Source organism: Coenobita brevimanus, unplaced genomic scaffold (genome assembly GCF_032717465.1).
Source record: "Coenobita brevimanus isolate Jiangsu-jjx unplaced genomic scaffold, ASM3271746v2 jjx.HiC_scaffold_2879, whole genome shotgun sequence".
Lineage (NCBI taxonomy): Eukaryota > Metazoa > Arthropoda > Malacostraca > Decapoda > Coenobitidae > Coenobita > Coenobita brevimanus.
The window spans coordinates 131234-142685 of record NW_027643850.1 but is presented as its reverse complement, the minus strand read 5'-3'; the positions used below and the strand labels follow the sequence as shown (position 1 = coordinate 142685).

Below are 11452 nucleotides of genomic sequence, written 5' to 3'. Positions count from 1 at the left end.
TCACCGACCCCTCACGTGGCTCTTTAATGTGAAGGAGCCTTCTGGCAGAATAGCTAGATGGCAGATACTGGTACAGGTTGCCGAATACGACTTAGAGGTATCCTACCTGCCAGGACACCAGAACCGAGTGGCTGACGCCTTGTCACGTCTTCGCAGAGAGCAAAACGAAGATATAGAACTTATAGCTGTTACGAGGTAAGTAGAGAGTGGAGGACACGACACATGGTCTTCTCATAGCCTTCATCAGCCTCTGAACCACGTAGTCTCGTCTGCTTATACTTGCACTCCTCATAGTCCTAATCAGACCTCAGAGCTACCTATCCAAGCCGTATATTACTGTTATCCTGTGTACTTTTTATCGTTCTTCATTTTTTCAATTTTTCTGGCCCCATTCATGCCATTCTGCGTTTTGTTTCAATCTTTTGCTCTCTTTATCTCATACTCTGTTCTTTTTAGTTTTGCTCTCTGGTCTTTTTCTCTCATCAAACCTCTTTTTCTCTAGTATTCCTGCCACGGTCCGCCAATTACAATATTTCACGGTTTATTATACAGATACGAGGCTGTAAATAATGACCAGGCAAGATGATATACTGTAGCCGTTGCGAATGAGACAGACATATATGGTAAAAGGTCAGACACAGACTTACACATGCACTTCTAAACTGAACTGGAGTAAAGATATATATATATATATATATATATATATATATAGAGAGAGAGAGAGAGAGAGAGAGAGAGAGAGAGAGAGAGAGAGAGAGAGTATAAATTTTCCTTTACAGAACACAACTCACACACCGTAAACACACACATAGACAGACACACACACACACAGATACACACACACACATAGACAGACAGACACACACACACCATCTTCTACTTGTACACAGAACAGGCGAAACGTGGACTGTTACACCCGTAGACTTTCAGAGAGCATAATTTCTTATATAGCGATTTTATGGGCGACCGAAAGTTAGGTTAGGTCACTTTGGGCAGGGTTTGGTCTGACTAGATCATTTTTGGTTGGGTTGGGTTCAGATCGACTAGATATAGACGGATTAGGTTAGATTGCTTTAGAATAGCTCGGTTTTGATATATTTTGGGTTGGGTTCTATTGGGTTGGGTTAGGCTGGGTTAGGTTCGGTTGGGATTTGGTCATTTGAGGCTTGAGTGGGTTTCGTTAGGTCGGGTATGGTATGGTTAAGTGAGACTGGGTAGGATTAGGCAGGGTTAGATGCCGTTAGGCTGCGTCAGAATTAGTTAGTTTAGGTATGGGGAGGTTACGTGAGATAGTGAGGTTAAATACAATTAGACTGGGTTAGGTGAGGTTAAGTTAGATTAGTTTGGGTTATTTTAGGTTGAATTAGGTCACTCGAGGTTAGGCCAGGTTCAGTTTGAGCAAATATGGATAGGTTAGGCGAGACTGGCCTAAAATAAGACTCAGAAAACGTTATAAACACAACCCCCTCCTCCCATCTGATTCTGTGACCTACGTCTTTGCTTCAGTCTTTCTCTCCCTATTTCACTCTCTCGTAAAAGTCTTGGTCCCTGTCGAAACGCCTAAATTTACTGCATTGTCAAAGTGGTTTATGCATTGCGGTCTTTTGTTGGTCGGTCCTTCCAAAGTCAAGTATCGCACGAGGTGGACGTGGTTTTGTGTGTGTGTGTGTGTGTGTGTGTGTGTGTGTGTGTGTGTGTGTGTGTGTCTGTGTGTGTGTGTGTGTTCGTGTGTGTGTGTTCGTGTGTGTGTGTGTGTGTGTGTGTGTGTGTGTGTGTGTGTGTGTGTTCGTGTGCGCTTGAAGCTGTGTGTACTTGGCTGATATCCACATGCATACACACAAAGGCCAGGACAGTAGTGTGTGTGTGTGTGTGTGTGTGTGTGTGTGTGTGTGTGTGTGTGTGTGTGTGTGCGCAAACGTGTGTACTTGGCTGATATCCACATGCATACACACAAAGGCCAGGACACACAGAGTAGTTGTTTATGTGTGTGGGTTTATGAATAGACTACACTTACACTCAGGCCAGGACAGACATAGGGTAGTGTGTGTGTGTGCGTGCGTATGTGTTTGTATGTGTTAACAGAATACACATACAGAGTACCATGTGTGTGAACAGAATATGTAGAGTAGCATGTGTGTGTGTACGTGTGAATAGAATACACATGTAGACGTGTGTGCTACCCACACTGACACCCTCTAATTCTTTCAGCCAGGATTGGAGACGTAGCGTGTATATGTCAAGACTCCATGTGGAGAGGATGGAGGGTGAAAGACTGACGAAGAGAGTGTATGTGAGTGAGGTGGAGGGGGAAAGAGGGAGGGGGAGGCCGAGGATGAGATGGAGAGATGGGGTGGAGAGGTATATGAGAGAGGGGGGTGTGAGTTGGGAGCAGGGCAGTGAAATGGCGGGGGACAGGGCGACTTGGAGGCGATTTGTTTGTGGCCACCCCAAACGGGATTGAGGCGTCTCGCAATAGATAGATAGATAGATAGATAATAGATAGCATGATGGATAGACAGATAGAAGCAGCAAGTACGTGTGGACATTCAAGGTCATATACATACATACCAGTTCTCACAAACCACTTACTAAAGTCAGTCAATAATATCTTTACAAACACTCCCGACGCAGTGCCAATCGGCATAGGTTTCATAGCATCCTTTTTTTTCTTTTAGGGATTTATGTGTATTAAACCTTAAAGATTCTTTAGTATGTTGCGTTTATTGTTTTGATATAGACACAATTTCCATTAGTAACCTTCAGAATGACACCAAGGTGTAATATACAAAATAATTCGCTATGAAAAAAGGTGTTAGGAAATCTCAAGAGTCACATATAATACGGGCCAAAACCTTATGACATCTAACCTTCAATCCGATGACCTAACAGTAATGAGGGGGAAGTGAAGACTAAAGCTCACCCTTTCAATTAGGAAAGTCTGCTTCCTAAATGAATAAAATTGCTTGTCGGTATCCACACAATAATGAACCCCTTCAATACGATGTCTACTAGATTTAATTATTGCAACTACCACGAGATTTTATTCAACTTATGACATCTCAAAACTCTTCACCTTAAGTGGAACTGCCGAGACAGACAAAGAAAGAGACAGACGGAAGCAGAGACTAACAGAGAGACAGAGGCACAGGCAGCGGAATATTTAGAGAGAGAGAGATTGGATCAGTTACAAGGACAGGGAAAACTGAGGAGAGGAAATCAGGTAAGGAGAAGGGTAGAAAGACCGAGAGAGAGACTGAGACAGAGAGAAGGAGGCAGAGACAAAGAACATGATGCAGAGGTGAGTGCATGTAACTGAATGAGGTAAACGTGAGAGGATGCGGGGTTTGGAAGTGGAGGAAATGGAACGATTCTTTCAGTCCAAAATGGAAGAGGCTGAAAGACTGCGCACATATTCATTCACGCAAACACTGATACAAGCACTGATCAGCGCATGCACGCACACTAATACAAGCAGGCACTGATACACACAGGCACTAATAGGCATTGATACACACAGGCACTGATTCACGCAGGCACTGATACACTATCTATCTATCCATCTATATACCTAGGCTGCTTCCCCCAAGGAAAGGGAGGTAGCCAAGACAGGACGACAGACTCCCCATTTACTCATCCATTCAAACACGTTCATTCGCATCTTAGCCCCAAAGGGGAGAACGGACAGATCCTCACCGCACCACACTGTGTCACTACCAATATCCGCTCCCCGTTTAACATGAACATCTAGCAGAGAACTTCTATGCCTCCTACTGCTAGCGATGTGATCAATCTGATTTTTATATTTTCCACACGGCGACACCCAAGTTGTCTTGTGTATATTGCAATGCTGAAAGAGTGTGCCCCCGATGACTAAGTCATCTGCTAGACAGAAGCTTCCAAACCTCACTCCGTTTTCACTCATCCTACTACCAACTCCCATCTTACCCATACATGCCTCAAATCCCTCATTTGAACAGCCCATTACTGCATCAAAGTCTCCAATGCAGATCAAAACGTCATGTCTAGGTACCCTTCCTACTCCTTCTTGCAACTTTTCATTATATGTGTCTTTCCTTTCATCGAGTGCATCATTAGTAGGTGCATAACACACAAACAGACTGATGTTGCCATGATTTGATTTAAACCGTGCGTATAACAATCGCTCATCTATAGGATCCCACTCACATAAAGCCTTATTTGCCTTACAACCCAGCAACAATCCTACTCCCTGATAATGCATTCCATCCTGTCGGCCAGATATCAATAAACGTATACCGTATACCACCCTCCAAATCCAACTTATCGACTCCAGTTAATCTAGTTTCTGTCAGAGCACAAATATCAAGTCCGTAATTTTGAAAAACCTTCACTAACTCATCGATTTTACCGTCATGATTTAGCGTTCTCACATTCCAGTTGCCAATTTTAATTGTATTTTTTGCATTAACAAAGGAATTAGATTGTAATTGAGGCAACCGTGAGATTCTTAGCACCCCCTGCCCATTTAAGGGCTGCACGGGACTGGGGGCCATTATTGTTCTTTCAGAGTCCATCAAAGTTTCTTTGGCTAACTTCCTGAACACCTCGCCATTGTGTTGCAGTCGCAGTAGGCAGCTAACTTGCCTGATTGCCCACACCCGAAAGACCCAGCTATGCTGTAGCCAGTCACATGCCGGCATGCTTCCCAGCCATTTCACTCTCAAGGAGTTCCTCTGCCTGGATGTGAGAGGGATGTTTGTAGAGCAAGGAAGAGTGGCTGTGCATGATAGAAATGAATGGAGAGAAATTGTGAATGAATAAATGATGACGCAGCCTTGGGGGGATATTCTCCTACATTTGTCTGATCAGCTGATCAGGCAGATGCGGGTAAAGGGATGGGTCTATTATGATGTGGCAGGTGTAAACCAGCTCTGCTGTAGGGCCTTGCTGTGGATGTCACTGATTGCACGGCGCAATTGTCCCTCGTGCGGTGAGAAATTGTCCCTTCTCCCCCTTGGGGCTAAGATGCGAATGACCGTGTTAGAGTGGATGAGTAAGTGTCGACCTGTCTCGGCTACCCCACTTTCCTTGGGGGAAGCATCCTGGGTATATATATATATATATATATATATATATATATATATATATGTGTGTGTGTGTGTGTGTGTGTGTGTGTGTGTCTGCCCTAGTCAAAATGACCTGAGTAGGTAATTCCTTGGGGACTGGGAGCCATTCCTCACCTCACCTGTCCTCACTCCCTACATCCACCCCTCCGCTTCTTTCTCTCTCTCTCTCTCTCTCTCTCGCTGTCTATGCCCCTCTCTCATAGACTCTATATATATATATATATATATATATATATATATATATACACAATATATATATATACAATATATATATATATATATATATATATATATATATATAGATAGATAGACAGATATAGATAGATAGATAGACAGATAGAGATAGATAGACATATAAATAGATAGATAAATCGATCTACAGAAAAACAGCCAGATAGATATAGGCAGAAACAGACAAGTAGACGGATAGATAGTTTTGTGTGTGTGTGTGTGTGTGTGTGTGTGTGTGTGTGTGTGTGTGTGTTCTAATACAGTCTCCCCATTCCTCTTATTTTTTTTTACGTCATTATTATCCACACAAAAGAAACCTACTTTAACTTATAAAAGATACTGTACCCACACAGTGAAATTGTGGGAAGTGCCATAATAGAACGAATTAAGCCCGACCAGAATCGTATTCTTCCATATGAATAGTTATCGACACAGTGAAATCAAGACCTACTGTAACGACATCTTACACTGAGATGGTTATATCGTGAACATGGGCCTCATCTAGTTCCTATGTTGGTATGTAAACCCATATGCTTAACATCTATCTATCTATCTATAGCCCGACGCCCTAATCCCGCAAAGGGTGGCCACAGAGAAAACGCCTCCAAGTCGCTCTGTCACCCACCATTTGACTATCCTCCTCCCAACTCACCCCCCCCTCCCTCATATACCTCTCAACTCCATCCCTCCACCTCATCCTCGGTCTACCCCTCCCTCTCCCTCCCTCCACCTCACCTACATACACCCTCTTATTTAGTCTTTCATTCTCCATTCTCTTCACATGTCCAAACCACCTCAGTGCATTTCTCCTAATCTTCTCAATCACATTCACATCCACCCCACAACGTTCCTTCACTTCTTCATTCGTCAACCTGTCCCTCCACGTCACTCCACATGCTCCTCTCAAGTAACTCATTTCCACTGCTCTCACTCTTGACTTGTTCCCCTCTTGCAAAGTCCACGCCTCGCTTCCATACGTCAGGGTAGGGATCACAATACTATCATGCAGTGACTTCTTAACTTCCATACTCACCTCCCTATTTCTCATCATTGCTTTCAGTGCACAAACAACCTTCCTTCCCTGCTGTACCCTTTCACGCACTTCATCCCCCAAAGTTCCATCCTTACTCATCACACTACCCAAGTACTTGAATGCACTCACATTCTCCGTATCCTCACCAACTAACCTCACTGCACACTCTGTGACTTCATTCCCCTCGAACACCACAACTTTACTTTTGTGATGAGTAAGGATGGAGGTTTGGAGGGTGAAGTGCTTGAAAGGGTACAGGAGGGAAGAAAGGTTGCTGGTTCTTTGAAAGCAGTGAAAAGAAACAGGGAAGTGAGCATGGAAGTGAAAAAGTTACTACATGACAGCAGTGGCGGCGCCAAGGGAGGGCTTGGGGGGGCTTCAGCCCCCCCAATAATGAGCCAAGCCCCCCCATCAGCCCCCCAATATTGCCAGATTCCAAAGGCGAATTTAGGCAGGACGTCCCTTATTTGAACTTTCAATTTTGTATTACTATTTACAAATAATACACAAAAGTTGACGAAACGAAGTGTTATAAGTTTAGGAAAAGATTCAAGACAATAGATTAAATCGTGATTATTATTTTTAGCTGTTAGCATTAAGCAGATTCTGAATGATAGTAATTTCATGGAAATTACGGAAAATTTATCAGTTGACTCAACTTCTAAGGAAAACTTCCAGCCTAGTTCTAATACTAAGAGTAACTTATGTTATAATATATTCTGTGAAATTCTTGTAATTCAGATGGTTAGTTTACATATCCTATAATGGAAATGATAAGTGAAAGTAAAATACAGCATTATTTTATTAAACTATATTAGCCATTCTTTTAGTGTATTACGACTGTACGATTATTATCTCGTCTTCAGAAATATAATTGAATGTCGATTATGTCATAATTCGAGGCAGGAAGTTAATAAATTTGAATATATTTGATTAAAATGAAGTAAAGGATTCACACTGCTATAGGGCCTACATGGTCCTAGGCTCCTAGCCTAGCCCAGCATTAACGAATCGAGTGCACGATGAGCCATTCCTGTTCGATTTCTGTCAGCTACCAGACCAGTCTACCACGCGACGCGGTTGTGTGTAGATCTCCGAGTCTGTTGGCTGTTAATTGCTTAGTGCAGTAGACACTGAATTACTGAGCAGCTGAGCTTATTAGTTGTGGTTTTTGTCTTGCACTGATTTACAGGTATGGTGTAAGTTGATTTTTTTCTACTTACAAATGTATATAGGCTACTATAAGATTATAAGAAGCTGTGGAAGGAAGAATAAAATAGTGTGAAAATATCTGGTCTGTTGTAATGCTAATATGCAGTTTTATGCTTCTGTGATCTGTGTGCTTGTTTATGCTGTTTTCCCTGTTTATGAAAGTAACTGATGGTGGTTTATCATATTTGATCACATAGGCCGGGTTGATCATGGAACGCTACCTGTTACCCAAGATTCCCAAGAAGAGGCTGCGAGATGATGATCCTCCTACAGACACACCTGCTGTTAATGAGGACCTGGACAGTGGTGATCGTGATTGTGAGTCTGCAGCCTTACTAGGTGAGGCTAGTGCAGAACCCCAGCCACAAGAGGGCACTTCTCACACCCATGGTGAGAAACTACTACCTGGACCCAAGGACCTGAGCCAGCTTCCAGATAGTGGTCCCACCTGTCCAGACTTGAAGATATACCCAGCCACAGAATACAGTGGCCAGTCAAGGTCATTCAACAAGAACTGGCGTGATCATCATTCGTGGCTGGAGTACTCCACGACCCTAGATGCTGCATTCTGCTTTGCATGTCGTCATTTCGGTCATGTACACTTAAGCAAATGTGAGAAGTCCTTCACCCATGACGGCTTTCAGAACTGGAAGAAGGCAACCTCATCTCTGAAGTCTCATGATAATTCAGCAGGACACAAGTTCTCTATGCAAGCTTGGGCAGAGTTTAAGATGCAGAAAACAACAGGTTCTAGGATCATACATGCTTTTAATACCAACCATGAAAAAACTGTAAAGGAAAACAGACATTACATTAGAGCAGTAATACACTTACTGCTCTACACAGCCTGCCAAAATGTTGCCCAAAGAGGTCACAAGGAAGACACTGATTCTGGCAACAAAGGTAACTTCCTGGAACTGCTGGACCTGATTTCCAGGTATGATGACATTGTCAAAAAGAAACTGAGTGGTGGTCCTGGCAATGCTAAATATACGCACCACGATATCCAAAATGAACTGCTCGCCATCATAGCTTCAATAATCAGAGAGGACATCAGCAACGAGGTCCTAAGAGCAGAGCATTTTGCCCTAATGGTGGATGAGACCAAGGATGTCAGCAAACAAGAACAGCTGTTCATTGTGGTGAGGTATCTCCACAAACAGAGCCTTCATGAGGTGTTCCTTGACTTCACAGCAGCCGAGGGTCTGGATGCAGACTCATTGCTCAACAAGATCTTGGAGACCCTGGCCAAATGTGGTATTGACCACAACGCCTGCATTGGCCAGTGCTACGATGGAGCTACAGTCATGTCAGGGCACATCAGTGGTATACAGGAGAGGTTTAGGAGAAAGGTACCACAGGCTGTGTATGTCCACTGTTATGCTCACAGGCTCAACCTTGTGCTCCTTGATTGTGTACACAATATCCAGGCTGCAGCAGAGTTTTTTGTGGCTATACAGAGTTTGTACAAATTCTTCTCTATGTCAGTAGTACATGAAGAATTTATAAAGGTGCAAAAAGAATTAAATCCCACAAGGCAGCACATAGAGTTGAAGCAACTGTCTGACGCAAGATGGACCTTCCAACATGCTGCTTGTCTGGCAGTGAAAAGAACCCTACCTGCCATAGTGACAACCTTGAAACGTCTCATGGAGGGAGACAATGCACACAGAGCCACTGAGGCAAAGGGCCTGTGCATCCTGCTAGATCAGCAATTTGTGACAATTCTGATGGCCATGGAAAAAGTGTTACTGATGACCAAACAACTGTCAAACCACCTCCAGTCACATGACCTTCAGCTGGCCTCTGCAGAGGACTTGATGCAGTCTGTCATGTCTGGACTGACAGAAATGAGGACTGAAGCTGCCTGGAAGGAGTTAGAGGAGGCTGCTGAGGATTTGTGCAAGGTAGTTGGGATACGCACTGAGACTGAGCGTCCAGGTAGACAACGATTTGCTCCCAGACACCTGGATGAATTCATCATAACATCCAGTACAGGTCAGAGGGATGGAGCTATACCAGATGCCACGAGAAGGACCTTCTATGCCATCATAGATAGAATGCTCAATGAGCTGAGCAGGCGATTTTCATCTGATGCCTGTAATGTTCTGATGGGTGCTGCTGCCTTGAATCCTAAGCACATTACATTTCTGAACAAAAAAGCGCTGTCAGGAATGGCAGCCAATTATGGAGTGGCAGAGGGTGATCTTGCAGTGAAGGTCCACCAATTGACAAGACTAATAGCTAGGAAGAGAGACAATGTCCTGGAAGTGTCCACACCACTTGAGCTCGCAGCCATGCTGGAGCCATACAAGGACGCCTTTATAGATCTGTATAAACTTGTATGCATGGCAGTGACCCTCCCTGTCACCTCAGCTGCCTGTGAGAGGAGCTTCTCATGTCTGAAACTCCTCAAGACATACTTGAGGAACAGCAGTGGCAACAACCGCACCAGCAACCTTGCTGTAATATCAATTAATTCTAGGAGGGCCAAACAGCTGAACATTGATGCCATTATAGACACATTTGCTGCCAATCACCAGAACAAGCGCATAGTTTTAAAGTAACGTGACAGTCGCTACACCTTGATTTAAAAATTCTTCTGATTCTTCAGATTGTATTAACTTCATTACATAGAATTTTTTTCTGTCATGTTAACTGCTTGCTTACACATGATGTCTAAATTAATTGAGTTAAACTTCAATCTTATGGAATAAACTGGAAATAATAAATGTTATTATGTTGCGTATACATTAATCTGAATTTCCTTGCTAGTTTTATGTCTTTCATTTGGCAGAATTTTTGATGAGATAAGAAATGTTATACATTAACACCGCAGTTTCAAAGAGTACAGGTGTCTAAAATGAACCTCAGTACATTCGGATATTATGAATATGTACATACCAATTTTCCATCAACACTTCAGTTTGATGACATTTTGTGAAGCCCCCCCACATTTTACCCCAGCCCCTCCTCAGCCCCCCAATGAAAATTTCCTGGCGCCGCCACTGCATGACAGTATTGTGATACCAACTCTAACGTATGGAAGTGAAGCTTGGATGTTGTTGGAAGGACACAAGTCAAGAGTGAGAGCAGTGGAAATGAGTTATTTAAGAGAAGCCTGTGGAGTCACATGGAGAGACAGGTTGACGAATAAGGATATAAAGGAGCGTTGTGGTGTTGATGTGGATGTGATAGGAAGCGTTATGAGGAACACACTGAGGTGGTTTGGCCATATGGAGAGGATGGACGGTGAAAGACTGACGAAGAGTGTATGTGAGTGAGGTGGAGGGGGAAGAGAGAGGGGAGGCAGAGGATTAGATGGAGGGATGGGGTGGAGAGGTATAAGAAAGAGGGGGGTGTGAGTTGGGAGCAGGGCAGTGAAATGGTGGGGGACAGGGCGACTTGGAGGCGATTTGTTTGTGGCCACCCCAAACGGGATTGAGGCGTCTGGCAATAGATAGATAGATAGAACTTTCAGATTCCTCCTCCTACACACTGTCCCAAATTCATTCACCAAACCTTGCAACTCTCATTCATCTTCACTCAACAATACTGTATCATCAGCAAACAGCAACACCGGAAGCTTCCAAATGCTTAACATAATGTCTGAATTAATGGCATATCTGTCACACTGATCAGAATTAAGACGTACTGTAACGATATCTTATACATGTACTTTATGGGTTATAACCAGGACAACACAACTCTCATCTAGTTCCTATGTTGATATATAAACCCAAATATCTAAGTATGTATGGACGAACTAATGGCATACTCATCATATCTATCAGAATTAACTTATTATAAATCAATTACTTACTAGGTACTGTGCTATATAATGGAGTAGTTTTCTCAATATTCATTGTAC

The 11452-nt window shown here is 43.3% G+C and overlaps 1 protein-coding gene across 1 annotated transcript; it reads left to right on the top strand.

Annotated features, from left to right (window-relative positions):
* Positions 1-7790: 7790 nt before the first annotated feature.
* LOC145390122 (zinc finger MYM-type protein 1-like) lies at positions 7791-10148 on the top strand. The gene has a single exon (XM_080265175.1). It carries the CDS (start codon positions 7791-7793, stop codon positions 10146-10148), a length of 2358 nt encoding a protein of 785 aa, XP_080121301.1.
* Positions 10149-11452: the final 1304 nt, after the last annotated feature.

Bases quoted from the DNA above. Each gene is read 5' to 3' on its own strand.
- LOC145390122 (XM_080265175.1), top strand. From the start codon at position 7,791: ATGGAACGCTACCTGTTACCCAAGATTCCCAAGAAGAGGCTGCGAGAT.